A 19,764-nucleotide genomic window follows, 5' to 3' on the forward strand; every position below is an offset into this window, starting at 1 on the left:
CAGTTGGGCAGAAATTAAAATGATAATAAGAGGATATTATAAACAACTTTGTGCCAATATGTTTGAAAATATAGACGAAACAGATAAATTCCTAGAAAAAATAACTATCAAAGTTGAATCTAGGAACATGGCAGACTAGGAAGCTCTAGGTTCTCACACCCCCATGGAAACACTAAATAAACAACTAGAAACTGACTAAAATAACTTTATAGGAGCTCTGGAAATCAGTCAGAGATCTACGGAAACCAAGTAAATGCTCAAGCAAGAAAAAGGCACATTTAAAACAGTAGAAAATGTCATGGCATTTTCACTTGCTCTTTTCCCATGGTTTAGGGGAGCAGCAGCCAGTCTCAGTGCCCTCCCATGAAATGGAGAGAGAAGAGTGAACTGAATTTGCAACTTTCTAACCTGGCTGCAAGCTGCTTGAGGGATCGGTCTCTATTTGCCTAACTTGGTGAATTCCACCAAACATTTAAAGAAGAATTAACACCAATCCTCCTCAAACTGTTCCAAAAACTGAAGAGGATAGAACACTTACAAACTCATTCTATGAGGGCAGCATTAACCTGATACCCAAACCAAAGACAATATAAAAAAATAAAACGTCAGATCAATATCCTTTATGAACATCAGTGCAAAAATGGTAAACAATATACTAGCAAATCAAATTCAACAGCACATTAAAATGATTTTACATCATGACCCAATGGAATTTATACCTGGGATGCAAGGATGGTTCAACATATGAAAATCAAACAATGTAATATACCACATTAACAGAATGAAGTGGAAAAAAATCACATAGTTATTTCATTCGATGCAGAAAAAAACATTTGGCAAAATTCAAGACCCTTTCATGATAGAAACACTCAGTAAACTAGGATCAAAAGGAAACTACCTCAACATAATAAAGGCCATATGTGAAAAGTCCACAGCTAACATCACACTCGATGGTGAAAGACTGAAAGATTCTCCAAGACCAAGAACAAGACAATGATGCCCACTTTCACTACTTCTATTCAATATGGTACTGGAGGTCCTAGTCAGAAAAATTAGGCAAGAAAAAGATATAAAAGGCATCCAAACTAGACAGAAAGAAGTAAAGTTATCTCTGTTTGCAGATGACACGGTCTTATAAGTAGAAAACCCTAGAGATACCACAACAAAATTGTCAGAATTCACTAAAGTTGCAAGGTACGAAATCAGCACACAAAAATCAGTTGCATTTCTGTACACTAAGAATGAACAATCCAACAAGGAAATTAGAAAACAATTCCATTTACAATAGTATTTAAAAGAATAAAATACTTATGAATAAACTTCACTAAGGAGGCAAAAGTTTGTACACTGGAAACTACAAAATGTTGCTGAAAGACATTAAAGACACAAGTAAACGGAAGTAAATCCCATGTTCATGGATAGGAAGACTTTATATTGTTAAGATGTCAATTCCACCCAAGCAATCTACGATTCAATGCAGTCTATATCAAAACTCCAATGACTTTTTTGCAGAAATGGAAAAATCCACGCTAAAATTTACATGGAATTTTAAGAGACCCTGAACAGCCAAAATAATCTTGAAAAAGAAGAACAAAGTTGAAGGTCTCACATTTCCTGATTTAAAAACTTACTACAAAACTATGGTAATCTTGACAGTGTGGTACTGACATAAAGACAGATGTACATAGACCAATGGAATAGAATAGAGAACCCAGAAATAAGCCCTTTCATATATGGTCAACTGATTTTTGACAGGGGTGCCAATGGTGGAAAAGACAGTCTTTTCAACAAATGTTGTTGGAAAAACTGAATATCCGCATGCAAAAGAATGAAGTTGGACCCTTACTTTACATCATACACAGATTTAATTCAAAATGATCAAACACCTAAATGTTAAGAGCTAAAACTATAAAACTCTTAGAAGAAAACATTGGAGAAAAGCATCATGACATTGGATTTGGAAATGATTTCTTAGATGTGACACCAAAAGCACAGGCAACGAAAGAAAAATATAGATAATTTGGACTACATCAAAATTAAAAACTTTTGTGCATCAAATGACACTGTAACAGTACAGTGGCTTCTCAAAAATTAAAAAGAGAATTACCAAATGACCCAGCAATTCCAACTCTGGGTATATACCCAAAAGAATTGAAAGCAAAGACTCAGATATTTGTACACCCATGTTCATAGCAGCATTATTCACAATAGCCGAAAGGTGGAAGCAACCCAAGTGTCCATCAATGGATGAATGGATAAAGAAAATGTGGTATATACATACAATGGAATATTATTCCACCTTGAGAAGGAAGGAGATTCTGACACACGCTACAACATGGAAGACCTTACACTAAGTAAAATAAGCCAGTCATAAAGGGATAAATGCTGTATGACTCCATTTATATGACGTACCTAGAGTAGTCAAATAAATACAGAAAGCAGAATGGTGATTGCCAGGATATGGGGGGAGGGAGGAATGGGGTGTTATTGTTTAACAGGAACAGAGTTTCAGTTTGGGAAGAGGAAAACATTCTGGAGGTGGATGGTGGTGATGGTTGCACAACACTGTGAATGTACTTAATGCCACTGAACTGTCCACTTAAAAATGGCTAAGACAGTAAATTTGATGTTATGTGTATTTTATCACCATTAAAAAGTAGGTATAGCTAAAAAATTGAAATAGAAACCTGAACAATATGATAGTCATAAAAGAAGTTTAGTCAGTAATTAAAACCTTCCATAAAGAAAACTCTAGACCAGATGTATTGCACAAAAAGCGCTACTCAAAGCAGCCCATGAGTAGCTGTTGGAAGGAGAGGCCTTGTTGTCTCGGCAACAAGCAACAGCCCAGCATACTCCCAGTTATATATTACCAACCAACTCCTATTCAAAGGCAAGGTCAAAGGAGAGCTTGAGAGTGTGTTCCAGGTTCCCTCACCCATGTCCCCATATGGGAGCTGTGAACCACAGCTTGCAGTGGAGGAAGGCACTTCATGCCAAGCCTGTCTCTTGGTACAGCTCTTGAGGCACAGCAGCATGACCAGGACCTCAGCGTTTCTCACTGGAGTGCCTGGTACAAAGAAACCTAGATGGAACTAGATTGTTTTCCAGAACCTGCACTAGGTCTGGACTCCTGCAGCTTCATCTGCCAGCCCAGACACAGGGAAAGCATTTAACTAGCCTATCCCATCCCAGAGTAGATCCTCCCTATCACAATGAAAAGTCAGGCTGGCTGGTCGCCAGGTCCCACCGCAAGAGCCTGAGGCTATCCTGACTGAAGCATAGACAAGGGAGGAAGTTAGGGGAAGGAGACGATGCACCTGATGAGAAGGAGGGCGTCCCCTCTCAGAGCCTCCGCTTCCTCATAATTATGCCAACCTCACTGGTTGCTGTGAGGAATAAATGAGGGGAGGCACTGTGCCTGACGTGCAGAGGTCCCTGGTGAAGAGTGGCTGTCGTCATTATCACTGCTACTGTAGGGAGGGCTGCTGAGCTCCCATGTCTCTGGCGAAGGGCTAGGCAGCTCCAGATGTCAGCCTTCTCCAAGACGGCAGAACGTGGAGGGGAGAGAGGAGAGAAAAGGAGAGGGCTCGGTGATCCCCTCAAAACCCTTTCCAATCAAATTACTGGAGTTTTCCATTAAAGCCAAAGGGGGAGCTGAGAGGAGGGAAAGTCACACAAAAAAGCTTTTTTGTTATTTTGAGAAAATGAATGTGGTTCAGGGAGAACAGGAACCATACCATGAAAAGAATACTGGCCATGTAAGATAACTTGGATTAGAAAGTGGAACTTTATAAGATATCTGTGTAGCAGAGGACAGAAGCGCAGAACTTCTGGCTGATTGCCCGTAGGCCTTCTGAGATGCAGGGAGGAGAGAGGCTTCTTTTTTAAAAAATTGTTTTATTGAGGTCATATTGCCTTATAACATTGTGTAATTTCAGGTGTACATTATTATATGTCTGTTTCCATATAGACTGCATCGTGTTCACCACCAATAGTCTAATTTTTAGGGGGGCTTCTTTGTAACCCCCACTCCATCAGGTGCCCCTCAGATCAGAGGCTTGCAGGCCAGGCAGAAGGGGAAGCCCCAGAAAATGCCTATGGTTTCTATTCCAAATGGGAGCTCAGTGGGGCCAGTTGTCACTGGAATATAGTAATTTGTTCAATCTGATTCCCTTGGGCTTTAAGTCCTGCAAACTGATGCTGGCCTCAGCAAAGAAAAAACAGAAGAGAAGTACCTGTGTGGTCTTGGAGTCTTTGACTTGGGCTAGTGTGGGCTTGTTTTCTCATTTGTCTCCTTCTACAGAAAATTCCAGTGGTTTCCTTTAGTGACTCTACAGCCAAATGAATGACCCTGTTAGGATGTTTCTTGCAGTTCACTCTTGTGCTTCTTTAATATTCCAGACAGCCACGCCCTCTACGCGCTCTCCTCTCCCGTTCTAGTCACACCTAGCTTGAGGAGGTAGTGCCTGCACAGGGCTCACCATTCCCCGCCTTTCACCTCCGTACCTCCCTCCGCCTGGGATGGATACAGAAGTAACATCAGACAGTCCTGACCTCACCCACTGGCTAAGATGACAAAACTAAATAAAAGTAACATTTTTTCTGACTGCTTGCTGATTGTAACATCATGTAAAAATAGCCAGATGGGGATTCATCAAATTTGGAGGTAGCTTTGCGATGATCTGACTTAGAATATAGGTTACACGGTATACACAAAATTCCTTTGGGAGAGTCCTGGAAAGGACCCCAAAAAGCTAAGTGTTCCAGGGCAGCTGAAACTGAGGCTCTCAGAGAGGCTTACCATCATCTTTAACATGCCAGCAATAGAAAACACACAATGGCTTCAAACACGAGCCCAAGTCAAAACACAGAAGTGTAAATACCTCAAACGACAGGGGTCAATTTGCAGTTAAACTGCTATTCCAGGGGGCAGCTCTACAGTGCTATATGTCTCAGGCGAATGGGTCTCCTGGGTAAACAGAGGAGGCTGGCTAAAGGAAGCAGGAATCACGCACAAGCCAATATCCACCAGCAGCAAGCTGGCAGGGGGATAGCCACAGAACCAACAGGGCTCCTCCGGTCTTGAATCAATAGCCTCCTCTCCCCAGAGCTGACCAAGCCCCTTGTTGGGGGAAGGGCTGAGAGGCAGAAAGGCAGGCCCTTTACCCACCACTGCCAAGTCCTCGTATTTAACTCATTTAGGATCAGCCAGAGGCTGTGGCCCTCAGTCATGGCATTGCCAGGTAAAATACAGGGTGCCCAGTTAAATTTAAATTTCCAATAAACAATGAATAATTCGTAGTATAAATATGTCCAAATATTGCATGGAACATACTTACACTAAGATTTTATCCGTATTTATTTGAAATTCACTGTTAACTGGGCATCGCATATTTTTATTTGCTAAAACAGGCAAGCCTTCTCAGGCAGGCCATCAGGGGGAGTGTAGCAGCAGGAAGTGGGCATGGTCAGGCCTCTGGGCCCTGGGAGAGCAAAGTAGCCCTGTTTCCAGGAATTGGGCAGATTATTGTCAGGCATTGGACCAGGAACGCCATCATCAGGACTGAGGTACAGGGTAGGATTTAGTCCCAGGGCCAAAGCAAGATTTTATGAACTAGAACAAGTGTATAAAGTCCCAGCAGGACCGTGCCCTCAGGAGCAGACTGGGCACTGCGCCACTGACTGCCAGGTCTGAAGTTCCTTAAACTGCTGGGGCCTGGGTGCGGGATTGGGCTAAGGGCAGCTTTTCTCTAAGAGGAGTCCCTGGGCCACATGCATCAGAATCACCTGGGACGCTTGGGAAACAGGCAGATTCCAGGGCCCCACCCCAGACTTACCAAATCAGAATCTCCATCAGAATGCAGACCTAGAAAGCTACATTTTCCCTAAGCACTCCTGGCAACCCTGATATGCACTAAATTTGAGAACCAGTGTCCTAGAGCCAGGAACAGTGTGTGCAAGTAATCAGTGAGGCGCAATGGTTAAGGCACAGACTCTGGAGCCAGATCGCCCAAGCTAGACTTCTGGCTCCACCATTTATTATCTGTGCAACCTGGGGTAAGTGACATAACTTCTCTGGGCCTCAGTTTCTTCATCTGTGAAAGAGGGATAATAATTGTGCCTATCTCATAGGGCTATTGTCAGGATCAAATGAGGATGTACGGGCAAAGCGCTCAGAACAGTGTCTGGCATCTAGGAAGCATACATACACGTTAGCCATTATTAAACGCTGAGTGGACCCCCTGGGGAGAAAGAGGACCAGTTTGGGCCCTGATGGGTACCCATGTCCTATGTCTTGCAATAGAGTGTGCTAAAGCACAGCTCTCAGGACAAGGGGCTTGTTGCACCAGAAGTCATGAGGATGATTAATAAGAGGGACGGTCTTTAAATGCACAGGTGATCATGCTTGGCTAGAACGAGCGGCTAGGAAAATGGATATTGTTCATTAAGCTCTAATGATCAGGTAAATTGTACAAGAGGAGGAGAGTCCAAGTGTTACTACAAGTAATTAATGTGCTTCTTCTCTCCCTGGCAACCCTCTGGTTTGAACCATCTCACCTGTAGTCTTTATTGGGCACTAAGATCCTGGAAATACTGGCTGCTAATTATTTTGGTGAGCTCCTGATTGCACTAGAGGAAATGGATGTGTCCTGTTCTCTCTAATGACTCAAGCACAGGGAGAAGATCGTGGTTCTAGCCATGATGAATTAAGCCCAGAGGATCTGAAGAGGACGATCATTCTCTTTGTTCATTTAACACATCCGAACAGTGTCTCCAAGTTGGAAAGCAAGTGTGACCAGACACAGTCTGTTTAAGGAAAAAACTAGCACCTGTCCCAAACTGCTCCTGAGTTGGCTGACGTCATGACCTGACTGGCTCCCAGTTCCAGTGACTTGATTCCAACCTAAATCCTTGCTCAGTTCCTTTGAAGCTGCAGCCTTGCCCCTGGAGTCGCAGCCCCCACCCTTGACCCAGAACTGGACCTTCCTCAGGCTGAGCTCACGCAGCCGCCTGCGGACTTCAGGTCTGTCGGGTCTGTCTCCAGACCAGCCATCCTCCATGCTTTCATTCTGACCGATGTCAAGAAATCTGATTGTTCTTCCCGGTGGAAAACACGCAAACTATGTCAGTGCAGCATGTCAGGGGACAGTGAAAAGGCAAGTCAGTCTGGATGTCCCTTTCCATCTAACACACTGTCACATAACATGGTGGCCTGGGATGCTGGTGAGGGCCCATTGAGTGACTTCTCCTAGGAATTAGAGCCTAGAGGCAGGAGGCCTTGGAGCATGAGCCAGCTGGGAGCAGAATCTCTGATGTCTCAGAGAGCCTCTTTCCTTTATGAAAGTGTAACAAAATAGAGTTTAGACAGAGTATCACAAACTTTCAGAATAAGAATAAGAATAATGCCTAGGGTTGTTGAATGCTTACTCTGTTCTGGATAGTGCTCTAAGTACTTGCATGTGTTATATTGTTTAACTCTCCCATCAACCCTATGATGAGACACTATGATTGTCTGCATTGTGTATCTGAGGAAATTGAAACACAGAGAGGCTAAGTAACTTGCCCAAGGTCACACAGCTGACCCAGTGGCAGAGCTGTGTTCAAGCTTGTTTTTATTTTCAAGAATTATGCCAAATGCAGTCTCCATTCATCAGGCGTCTCTTCGGTCCTGGGGTAGGAGCAGTGGGAGGAGCAGGGACTGGGAGTGCAAAGCAGCTCTCAGGCTCCTGTGTACTTTCCCATGAAGAGATAAGACAGCCCCAAAGGTTCGAGAACAGATGGAGAGTGGATGGAAAATAGACTTTTGGTGGCGAACATGATGCAGTCTATACAGAAGCTGAAATATAATGATGTACACCTGAAATTTATATAATGTTATAAACCATTGCAGCACCATCCCCCCCAAAAAAACAACAAATGGAGAATGTTCTGCTTGTATTCAAACCAAAGGACATTTTTACTCTTATCGGGGTTGCACCAAATTCTCATTTTGCCACTTTTCACATATTAGAGTGTCAAACAACAGACTAATGTGGCTTCAGCAACCGATCTGGTAACATCAGAGGAGCATTGGCCAAAGAAGGTTGGAATGTTTACTACAGCCACTGGCTGTCCAGCACTCCCTGGGGCAGAGGGGAGGTGTGAGCTGGCACTAAGAGGCCCTCTGCTCATCTATCTTGGGCTAGGGGCTGCCTGGGGCTAAAAGAGAACCCAAAAGGTTCATAGCAGCATTACTCATAATAGCCGAAAAGTGGAAACAACCCAAAGGTTCATTGATGGAGGAACGGATAAACAAAATGTGGTCCATCCATACAATGGGATACTACATGGCCATAAAAAGAAATTAAATATTAATACATGCTATGACATGGATGAACATGCAAGACCCTATACTAAGTGAAAGAAGCCAGGCACAAAAGGTCATGATTCCAATTATATGGAATGTCCAGAATGGGAAAATCCATGGAGACACAAATCAGATTAGTGGTTTCTAGGAGCTGGGGAGTTGGAAGGAATGGGGAGTGACTGCTAATGGGTACAGGGTTTCTTTTTTGGGGTGATGAGAATGTTCTGAAACTAGATAATGGTGATCGTTGTATAACTCCATGAGTGTACAAAAAAACACTGAATTGTATTCTTTAAAAGGGTGAAAATGGTATGTGAATACATCTCAAGAAAAACAATCAAACAAAAAAACCCAGAACTACAACAAAAAGGAGAACACAGAATCTACTCTATCAAGTATCAGAGCAAAACATTGTCTTATGAAGCTGGGCTGTGGGAGAAAGGCCCTGGGCCGAGAGAACCTTGGGCCTGTGTTTAAGTCTGGGCTCCTCCACTAGCCTTGGAATGACCTTGGGCATGTCCTTTCACCTCTCTGTGCCTCAGTTTCCCCATCTGTTAAATGGCATTTTTGCGAGCAAATGTATCCTTGATGGGATTTTGAAAACTCTAAAAAGCTTATTTAAAATTACAATGCACTACTTATAGGCAAGGAATTATTGTAGTACTTGAGGATTGAACAGGTTGCTTAGAAAGTATGGTGAAATGTGACCTCCACAATTGCCGCCATAATCAGAGCTCTGAAGATGCATCACTCTCCTTGTGTAGGCAGAAAAATCACCTGTTTCTGAGCAGAAACTACTTGCTTGCTCTCTCTTACCTTTAAAAAGACTGCCAAGTTGCCAGCTGCCACCCTGGTTGCCAGACCCACCCTGATCTTCAGTTCTTCCAAAGATGAGAAATGCAGAGGCCAAGATGAAAGAAATGATTTTGAATCAGCAAGAAAAGGGAAAAAAATCTTTGAGTATCTACCTTCTATACAGAATACCCCTGGCACCACTTCTGCCTGGGATGCCCCAAGCTCTCACTGCTGGGAGCCCTTTGGGAGACTGGGTAGTCTCTCTCCCCTCGTAAGTGACCTAGGGGACAGGACCACATGGGGACCTGGCTGGGTTCTAGGACCGCAAACCCTCTATACAATTCCCGGTCCGCTACCCATTGCTCTATTGTCCTTCCCAATCTGCATGTAGGTTTCCAGGGGTCTCCTGGGATCCCCAGGGAATGTCCTAGGTCTCCCCTAGTTTGACTCCATACCTTGACAACTTTAAAATCCCAGATAAAGTGTTTCTCTCCACCCTCAGTTATTAGGGCTTCCTAGTAGGCCTTTTAGAAAGGTAATTAAAAATTCTTTGGAAGCTTAAATAAACCCTATGCACTGCACTCTACCCAATGAAGTGCTCGCCTCTTAACCATTCCAAAGTAATCAACCTAGTGCATGAGTCTTATCCTGACCTTGCAAATCCCGACTGGTTTTCTCCCTCATATGTATCCAGATAACAGATTCAATATCCATTTATTCTCCTTAGGACTGGGACTTTGTTTGGAATCTTTATTAAGATAGTTCATAAAAGTAAGAAAATTAATTTAATCAGATGCAGAATCCCCCTCCCGCCTAGATTATTAAAATAGTTGCCTCTCCCACTTGCATAGTATTGAAAAATCCAGGTCCCACTAAGGGGTCAAGCAGTGTCCCGCCAGGGGCAGGGGCCAGGGGATCAGCTCACCCTCTCTCCTGCCCCTCCTTAGTCCCAGGGAAGGCCAGGTCACATCCACAGAGAATCCACCAGCTCTGGGGCCACCTCAGCTCAGAAGTACAGTGCGCTGGAGTATAGCAATGCCTGAAATAACAGTTTGCCAGTTCTCAGGATTATTGGGGGGCGGGGGGCAGGCACGGAAGACTCCAGTGTCTTAAGTCACTAGGATGCTTGTTCAGTTTTTTTCTTGAAATTTTTGTTTATTTGAATTAAAAACCGCTTCTTGCCACAAGTAAAAGGATCCAAACCCTCGGGGAACCAGCGTGAGCAGCCTGATGTGCACGAACTGCTCCACAGCGTGGACGGGCTTTTGGCTGCTGGCCTCTCTTCGGGGCTCACCGTTGCCTCGGGAGGATGGCCGGTTCCTGGTCTGGGTTTATGGATAAATCCTGGCGAAGTCCAGACCTGAGAGCGCGCGGCCCGGCTTTCCAGCCAGCGAGGAGCAGTGAGATAATGAACGTGAAAAGGCTTCAGGCGGGAGATTGTTACCGGTGGGAACTCCCTTCTCAGCAGCGAGCGCGCAGGAGGCGGGTGGGGGTCACCTTCAAACAAGGGGACGCATTCCTACTTTGTGCTTTTCAGAAAGTGCGAGCAATCTTGATTTTCAGCCGTGTCTGCCTTTCCGTTAAAGGTCCCTGAATGTTGAAGTCCCTCGTGGAACCCGCCCCCAGCCCCCACCGCTGTGCCCACCCCTCTCCGCGGGGCAGGAGGGCCGTTGTGTCCAGACGGTGGCGCTCCCGAATAGTGCAACCCCCTCTCCCCCATCGCAGCAAGAAGGTTAGTCTGGGACAAGTTTCAAGGTGTTTTCTGAAATTTTCTGCGAGGTTTCTTAACAAGAGCCATAACTTTTAGTAGCAGGCAAAAATCCACTCCCGTGACCAAAGGTCTTGAGGGAGTGAGTATCAGAATCGCGCCCCTTTAGTTTAGCCTGAACCATTCGGATTTCCCGTGGCCCGCGCGCTGCAAGAGCCTGGGCGCACGACAGGGAACCTTGACGCCTGGGGAGGGGCACCCGCGGGGCTAGGGGCGGCCCAACCCCCACGAGGTCGAAATGAGACCCCCGGCAGAGGATGGCAAGGGTGAAGGACCGAGATGAGTTGTGCTTGGTGCCCGGGGCGCTGGTCTGCGGGCGGTTTCTTGGCTGCGCCTCCCAGCACCTCCAAGCCCATCCCGCTGCTGCGGCGCAGCTCTCTGAGCCTGCCTGAGCGCCCCACTCCACTCTGTAGAGCGTGCGGAGCACCTCAAGAAGGGGCAAGAGCTGGAGCCACTCGCCCCGGTTTCTTTGAAGAGCGGCGGCCCAAGAGAAAGGCTTTCTTGCCGGTCTTACTTTTTCCCTAAGCAGGCCTCGAGTTCCCGCAGCCAGGGTACCCGGCAGCAGGGAAGGGGATAAGCTCTCGCTATCTCGGCCCCAAAGTTGGGGACGACGGGCCATCAGCTACCTCCCCTCGCTCCCAGAATGCAGACTCGCTCCCTGCTCCCAGAGCCGGACGCAGGGGACATCTCCTTATGGAGAGCACAAGTCCCGACTGGACTGAAGGGCCACTCGCAGCTGCGGCTAAGGGAGCCAACCGGCTCCTGACAGGCACCGGAGCGGGGATAAGTTCCTTAGAGACAGGGGCACCCAGCTTTGGGATGGAAGCCCCCGGCGGCTCGCCCCTGCTCCCCGTGGGCTGCAGAAGGCTCTGAATAGTCAAATAGCCTCTGAAAGGGCCAGGAGTGGGATGAACCTCTAAAGGGGACTGCAGGGGCGCATATGTATGGTTCAGGGGGCCACTGGCCGCCCCTTACACTCTATTGGGGGTTTCAGACTGACTTGGGTTGGCACTGGACCCCAAGAGGGACCCCCTACCCCTGCTCTGCATTCTACATCTTTTTCCCAGGTGTTTGCGTTCCAGGAGGCAGAGAAAAGAACTTGCTAGAAATGGATGCACAGTGGCTGGTTGTGGGGGTGTAGAAGTGGACTCCAGAGCTTGTCACGAGGCAAGGTACCTGGGGGATAGTGGTGGAGGCGGCTACAGGGGAAGTACATACAAGGCAGTCAGAAGCAAGACTACACCTCGAAGTGGATTTGTCCAGAAGAGTTGGTGATCAAAGCGGGGGTGGTCAGGGAGCCCTGATTGGTCGGGGGGAGGGACTTGGGGTGGGGCTAGAGGCCTCTTGAGGCTTTAAAAGCTCATCGGAGAGAGGCGGGATGCTGTCATTTGCTCTCTGATTCTCGGAAGGGAGGCAGCTGTCCCGGAAGCTCCTGGCAGCAGAGCAGGTGTTCGCTGTCCGGACCTGGCTGGGGGACCTGGCTGGGAGATCCGGCAGCAACATGAGTCCTACCCTGGCTGTTCCCACCCCATATGGCTGTATTGGCTGTAAGCTGCCGCAGCCAGACTACCCACCGGCTGTAATTACCTTTATGTTCTGTTCAATGGTTATCATCATCGTCGTAGACCTGATCGGCAACTCCATGGTCATTTTGGCTGTGACGAAGAACAAGAAGCTCCGAAATTCCGGTAAGCCACCCTTCCTTCTCCCTACCCAGCGTACAGCCACTTGCAACCCCTAGGGTGTTAGTTTGGATGCCCAGAATAGGGAACCTGTGGACAGTGCCCTCACACTGAACGTCCCTGCCTCCCAAGTCCCCGCAAACGTGGGCAGTGATGTTCTGCCGGGGCCCCATAAACTTAGAGCTTCTCCAGGCTGAGGGAGCTCAGAGAATTAGCTTTGGGCGTCCAAGTGCAAAGCCCCAGTTCCCGCGGTGTGCGGCAGACCGCCGAGCCCTGGCCCGTCGGGGACCTGATGCAGAGGGAGCCGGCACCGGAGCGGAGAGTCCGGCAGCCGCCCGGGGACAGCACGCGGAGCCGGACGCCACAGAGGTGGCCGCGCCGAGGCAGCACGGGCCGAATTGACGCGGAGGGAGCGGCAGGGTTGGAGCCGCTCCGGGAAAGTTAAGTTCGCGGTGGCTGCGGCGGCGCTTACCGGAGCGCAGCGCAGCGGCCGCGCCCAAGCCGGGCTGAGCCCCGCCTCGCCGCGGCCCCTGGGGCTCGAGGGCGGCTCCCGGGCAGCTCCCGGGCGGCGGAACGCAGACCCCCGCGCCTGAGTTTGGAGCAGGGCGGTCTGAGTGCGCCGGAGCCGAGCTCCGTCCGCCCGTCCCAGGGCGCACGGCAGAGAGAGGAGAGCGGCGGGCTGGGCGCAGCAGGCGGCGGCAGCGACGGCGGCGGCAGCGGAGATCCCGAAGTCCGTAAGCGGGGTCCTGGGGGTCTCAGGGCGGGCCGGAGGAGAGGTTTGAGAGCCTGGCATCTCAGGGTGGGTGGATAGAAGACTGCAGAACCGGGTGAGGCCGGCGGAAGGGCTGCAGGGGAACTCAGCGGGGGGCGGTGGGGGCCGCAGAGAGACTGCAGACCGCGGGGATCTGGGCTGAGGTGGGGTCCTCGCTGCCGGCCAATGCCAAGAGGAGGGGGCCGGCTGCGAGTGGGGCTGGGGGGAAGCGCGGGAGGATGTAGGGCGCTGCGACCTGCGCCGGGCCCGGGGCGGCAGGCACTGCAAAGCGGCGAGCCCAGTTTGTAGGTTGGGCGGGAGAGGACTCTGGAAGGGAGGCTGAGCAGCGAAGGGGCCCAAAGGCAACGCTCAGGCAGTGGGAGGGAGGGGGCGGCGCCCAGGGTGTCTCGGGCTGCCTGGTCCGAGGGACAGAGGAGGGAGAGGGGCGGCGTCTGAGGGTGTCGGGTACCCATAGGACCCTGACGGGCGGGCTGGCAGGGCGCGGGGAAGAGGAGCTGGCCAGTCTCTGGGGGATTACTTTGCTGGGTCGAGGAATCACAAACACAACACAAGTTTCAGAATGCACTGACGGGCACGCAGGCATTAAAAGTTTTATACTAAACTCTGGTGGGTGTGTCTGATTTCTCCCTGATCCCCTGGAGGCGTGGGGCCGCGCACTTCGACCTCATCTACACTCCAGCAGTGCAGTCCCAAAGTGCCGAACCCTGGAGCCCCGGGGGCGGGGGTACGGGGGGGGGGGCGGGGAGGAGGCACCTGTGAAGCCCGTTTTCTTTTCTTTACTTACCTTCCTCCTTCCCGCTTTTCTTCTCCGAATTTATTACTTTGAGGGAAAACCCTAGAAAGAACCTCTTGGGTAGAAAGCGCTGTGGCCGCGCCTTGGCCGCGCCGGGGGAAGGAGGCAGAAGGAGCTATTCCTTTGCCCTTAATTTTAAAAAGCGCTCATTTTCTCCTAGTCCAAGTTGAAGTGTAATATTGTGCCAAATTAGCAACGAGGTGTTTCCAAAGAAAGAGGGCTCTGCGCCTGCACTTGGCCTCTACCTTCTTTTTTTTGAAAGGTTTTTACAAAAACGTTCCTACCGCTGCCCTACAAAACAGGAGTGGGGACAGAGTCCCCCTTCACTTTCCTGTTGAGCCCGCAGGCTCCAGTAAAGCTCAGCGCCGGGTCCCGGAGCCCTTGTGCAGGGCGGCGAATGTGCCGGTGTGCGGTTCTGCGCGTGGACCGGCACGAGCAGGCACTTGTGCCAATCCTTGCAGGCATTTTCCTGATTTTTTTCCCTCTGCTTACTATTTCTTTGGTTTCAGACTAAACTATACAGGGTCTGCGTCCCGCCTTCCCTGGCCCCCACGTCCCCTCACTTTTTACTCTTAGGTTACCTGGGAAATGGTAAGTATTTCTCGGGCTAGGTCTTAAATTATTTTCAGATCCCGTTGGGAAAGACTGCTTAAGACAACCACGGCCTCTAATGCCCTGTCTCAGACGCTTCTGTGGACCTGTTTGCCGTATAAATGCAATGCTAGGTTAGAGAAGGCAGAGGGCTAATTTATTTTTCCGCGGTGGGGAGTTTGAGGCTTCCTGACATTCCTCTAGTCTCTCCCCTCCCCCACCCCCTCCCCCTCTAACCTACTCCCTAAGGACAGCTTCATCTAGCGCACCTCTGCTCCCTCTCCCTTCTCTCCCCATCCCCACTATAGGGAAAAATTTTGCGTTTTGTTTTTGTCTAAAACGGTGGCACCGCGTGGGTCCATGTGTGAGTGTGAAGCGCCTCTCAAGGGCCTGTTGTGCTTACTGCTCTCTGATGTAAGTTCACGGTCTTTCCCAAAGCAGAGATGACGTTGTTTGAAGGGAAAAAAGGTGGACAACGAATATGTCCCCCAAACCTGGCTGTGCATCAGAATCACCTGGGACATGCTTGTAAATAAAAATAAAAACACAGCTGTATTTCTTTAAAGGAATTCTAGAATTCTAACTTGTCACGACTCTAGCTGGCTTTTTCCTCCAGCTTAAATGTGTAGATTTCCAAAATTAACCATTTATTCTTCTCTGTCTTTCCCCCTCTCCCTCCTCCGATCTCTTTTTCAGGCAACATCTTTGTGGTTAGCCTCTCTGTGGCCGATATGCTGGTGGCCTTCTACCCCTACCCACTGATGCTGCACGCCATGGCCATTGGGGGCTGGGATCTGAGCCAGTTCCAGTGCCAGATGGTTGGATTCATCACAGGGCTGAGTGTGGTCGGCTCTATCTTCAATATTGTGGCAATTGCCATCAACCGTTACTGCTACATCTGTCACAGCCTGCAGTATGAGCGGGTCTTCAGTGTGCGCAATACCTGCATTTACCTGGTAGTCACCTGGATCATGACCATCCTGGCTGTCCTGCCCAACATGTACATTGGCACCATCGAGTATGATCCTCGCACCTACACCTGCATCTTCAACTATCTGAACAACCCTGTCTTTGCTGTGACCATCGTCTGCATCCACTTCGTCCTTCCTCTGCTCATAGTGGGTTTCTGCTACGTGAGAATCTGGACCAAAGTGCTGGCAGCCCGTCACCTGGCTGGGCAGAATCCTGACAATGAGCTTGCTGAGGTTCGCAATTTTCTAACCATGTTTGTCATCTTCCTCCTCTTTGCAGTGTGCTGGTGCCCTATCAACGTGCTCACTGTCTTGGTGGCTGTCAGTCCGAAGGAGATGGCAGGCAAGATCCCCAGCTGGCTTTATCTCGCAGCCTACTTCACAGCCTACTTCAACAGCTGCCTCAACGCTGTGATCTATGGGCTCCTCAATGAGAATTTCCGAAGAGAATACTGGACCACCTTCCATGCTATGCGGCACCCTATCCAGTTCATCTCTGGCCTCATCACTGATGTTCGTGAGACTCGGGAGGCCCATGCCCTGGCCCGTGCCCGTGCCCATGCCCGTGACCAAGCCCGAGAACAAGCCCATGAACAAGACCGTGTCCATGCGAGTCCTGCTGTGGAGGAAATTCCAATGAATGTCCGGAATGTTCCACTACCTGGTCATGCTGCAGCTGCGTCTGACTATCCTAAGTCATCCTCTGGCCACTCCAGGTCTGCCTCTGCCCACTGCAAATCTGCCTCTGGCCACCATAAGTCAGTCTTTAGCCACTCCAAGCCTGCCTCTGGCCACCCCAAGCCTGCCTCTGGCCACCCCAAGCCTGCCTCTGGTCACTCCAAGTCTGCCACTGTCAACCCTAAGTCTGCCTCTGTCTACTTCAAGGCTGACTCTGTCCATTTCAAGCCTGCCTCTGTCCATTTCAAGGCTGACTCTGCCCATTTCCAGCCTGTCTCCAACCACCCTAAGCCTGTCACTGGCCACCACATCCCTGCTGGCAGCCACTCCAAGACTGCCTTCAGCCCTGCCACCAGCTGCTCTAAACCCACCACTGGCCACACTAAACTTGCTACCAGCCAGCCTGAGCCCACCACTGCTGACTATCCTGAGCCTGCTGCCACCAGCCACTCCAAGCCTGCCATCACCAGCCACTCCGAGCCTGCCATCACCAGCCACTCCGAGCCTGCCGCTGCTGGCCACCCTGAACTTTCTGCCTCCTGCCACCCTGAGACCACCGCTGCTGGCCACCTTGAGTGTGACATCACTGACCTCCCTGAGTCTGCCTCCAGCTCTGCCCCTGGGTCCCCAGAGCCTGCCACCAGCCCACTAGAGCTTGCCGCTGCCACTGACCTTCTTGACCCCACTGTGGTCACCACTGCCACCAATGGTTACCGTGGGGCTGGGGTTATTGATGCTGAAGCTGATTCTGATGAAATGGCCTTGTGAGAAATGCTCTTGGGGTGGCCAAGCACTGGCCCACTTTCGAGTTTGTTCGGCATATGTAATCCAAAGTGAGATACCTTACTGCATCTACACACAGACAGACACATGCAGATATTGACTCACAGACACAGTGTAAGCTACATCCACCTTTCAGGTGTACTCCTCCTTTACATAGCATACTGTGAAAAAGTGTGTGTGTGCGCGTGTGTGCTTGCTATTTTAGAAACCAAATTTCCCTAAAGTTTGACATCTGTTGTTCTGAACCTCCCTTTCTTCCTATGGTTGACCTTGAGCCCACAGTAATCCCTGAAATTGTAGACTTTTTGATTTTCTCCTCTCCCGTGTCCCCCTTTCTCCCTCTGCTCATTTCCTCCTCCTGGTACCTGCTTTCTTCTCCCATTCCCCGGGGAGTGGGGGAGCAGTGCATGCGCAGTGGCAAAGGCTTCTGTAAAGTCAATGTGACTGCAGAGCTTTATGTTTCAAGTGTGTAACCCTCTGCTGTACTTTTAATGGCAGTCTGAAAGGCAATTGCAATAAAGTGCAAGTACTTGAAACAGTTTCTTTTCTAAATTCCAGCAACAAAATATTACTCATATCTGAAGAACACAATTTGATAAGCTCTTATTAAAATCAATTTTATGCCTATGAGATCAAATGGCAAAAGGAAAGATATGGCCACACTAAATTATTTCTATTTTGTGAACAAACATTGGTGCTGGTTTTTATAGTCAAACATGAATGCAAATGGTGAGATGTTTTTACCTTATTTGTAGTCACTTACCTCTTTTAGTGTTTGCCAAGATTTTCTTTCATTTAGTTCCAGAGAAACAAATCCATTCATAAACTAGTTTCTTCTAAAATCCAAATTTATTGTTGCTAGGATCAATTATAGACATTTTTTAATATTACAATTCATAACTACTCTTTACCTCAGAGATTTTTTTAAACAGCCTGATGCTTTTACACAATCAGTTTTTACATCTTTCTTTTTCATTCAGAAGGGAATTCGAGGTAATAACTGGTAGGCAGAAGTGAACGAAGCACTGCCGTGGAGGGTGTAAATGAGTTTTGCTCCAAAAGCCTTTCTCTCCTGCCTTGTTCCTCTGGGTCTCCCAGCGGGGGAGGGAGGCTGGGAGGAAGAGATGCCAACAGCAGCCAATCCCACCAGCCGTGACTGAGGTTCAGTGATCCACAATGTTAAGTCGTAGACGTCTTATATCAGCACACTTGACAGCCCAGGAAATGATTTTTCTCCAGAATTCAATGAAAAGTTCTCGTTTAATAAAAATTTCCATTATTGACTCAAATTGACACTTAAAGCAAAGTTTACTGTGCAAATGCTTGTGAGGATAAGTGGAAATGTATTATTCTGCCTTAATTCGATTCTGTATTTGTGGTAGCAATTAAATAAAAGTGTTTTGTGGCTTTGGTGTGTGATTTATTGACCAATTCACTTCCTCCACCAGACTTACTTGTGGGGAGGGTTGGGGGTGGGTGGAAAAGCATTGACCTGGGGGGATGAGAAGACTAGGGTGCTTTTCATCCCCACTATGAGCTTACTATCCCCCAGGGCAAGTCACATGACCCCTCTCTCCTTAGTTTCTTTTCTCAGGGAACCCTTGAGGTCAGGGTGGGGTGGGGGCGGAGGAGGCCCAGCTGGGTTTGGTGTGTTCTTCTCACTAGTGCAGTGACACTGGGTGACCACACCTGCCTGCTCTTGGACTTCTGGACCTTGCCTGCTGTGGCCTCTGAAACAGATCCCTTTTTACCCCCATGGAAGGAGTGAAGCCAGACCCCAATAATGTCACAACCACAGAGGCTGCTGGGACCAAGTAACAGAGCTCATAAGCTAGTAGGGGGAGGCACTGGAGTGAGGCAGAAGGACAGGTGACTTCCTCTCTAGCTGGAAGATGGGTGGCAAGACCCCAGCCATTGGGCAAGTCAACTGACCTCAGGAACATAGTTTGCAAAGAATCTCTAATGACAAGGAAATCCCCTAAGTAAACTGCTCTGTAAAAATAAAAGTGGATTCTGGGGCCGGCCCAAGTGGTTGAGTTTGTGCACTCCGCTTCCACGGCCCAGAGTTTCACAGGTTTGGATCCTTGGCGTGGACATGGCACCACTCATCAGGCCATGCTGGGGCGGCGTCCCACATAGCACAGCCAGAGGCACTCACGACTAGAATATACAACTATATATATACTAGGGGGCTTTTGGAGGAAGAAAAAGAAGAAGAAGAAAAAAGAAGATTGGCAGCAGATGTTAGCTCAGGTGCCAATCTTTAAAAAAAAAAAAAGTAGATTCAAAATAATGTAGAGTAGGAAATCAATTTTGTTAACAAAGTATATACACTTAAAACATGCACATATACACAGACACAGAGTTATACCTATGTAGTTGTTCTATCCAGGTTTAACCAGACTGTGAGTAGAAACTGAGGTCATCTTAACTTTTCATGCCCAAATTACAGTGGTTCGAGCCCCATCAGAGTGACTGCTGGACTTCAGGCTGATTCCGTGGGCAAAATTACTGCCAAGTATTCCTGGCAAACAAAAAGGATGCTTACGCATGTGCTCGCAAACTGGTCTACAGTCAGCAC

The 19,764-nt window shown here is 48.7% G+C and overlaps 1 protein-coding gene across 3 annotated transcripts; it reads left to right on the forward strand.

Annotated features, from left to right (window-relative positions):
• The first annotated feature begins 10,791 nt into the window (after positions 1-10,791).
• On the forward strand, positions 10,792-18,590 carry GPR50 (G protein-coupled receptor 50). Of its 3 annotated transcripts, XM_070257363.1 has the most exons (5): positions 10,792-10,877; positions 11,981-12,085; positions 12,539-12,601; positions 14,790-14,885; positions 15,448-18,590. In XM_070257363.1, the coding sequence occupies exons 3-5, from the start codon at positions 12,556-12,558 to the stop codon at positions 17,166-17,168; spliced, it is 1,863 nt and encodes a 620-aa protein (XP_070113464.1). In that variant the 5' UTR covers positions 10,792-10,877; positions 11,981-12,085; positions 12,539-12,555; the 3' UTR covers positions 17,169-18,590. The 3 variants fall into 3 exon arrangements, with proteins under 3 accessions (XP_070113464.1, XP_070113463.1, XP_001499309.3); XM_070257362.1 differs by lacking the exons at positions 10,792-10,877; positions 11,981-12,085 and having other exon boundaries at positions 12,306-12,601; XM_001499259.6 differs by lacking the exons at positions 10,792-10,877; positions 11,981-12,085; positions 14,790-14,885 and having other exon boundaries at positions 12,306-12,601.
• The last annotated feature ends 1,174 nt before the right edge of the window (positions 18,591-19,764 follow it).

Source organism: Equus caballus, chromosome X, assembly GCF_041296265.1.
Source record: "Equus caballus isolate H_3958 breed thoroughbred chromosome X, TB-T2T, whole genome shotgun sequence".
In the NCBI taxonomy this organism is placed as follows: Eukaryota; Metazoa; Chordata; class Mammalia; order Perissodactyla; family Equidae; genus Equus; species Equus caballus.

Excerpts from the sequence above, each read along its gene's own strand:
- GPR50 (XM_070257362.1), top strand. The coding sequence starts at position 12,415 with ATGAGTCCTACCCTGGCTGTTCCCACCCCATATGGCTGTATTGGCTGT. Across the intron at positions 12,602-14,789 it reads CAAGAAGCTCCGAAATTCCG|ATCCCGTTGGGAAAGACTGC; the intron begins GTAAGCCACCCT and ends AATTATTTTCAG. Across the intron at positions 14,886-15,447 it reads CCGTATAAATGCAATGCTAG|GCAACATCTTTGTGGTTAGC; the intron begins GTTAGAGAAGGC and ends TCTCTTTTTCAG.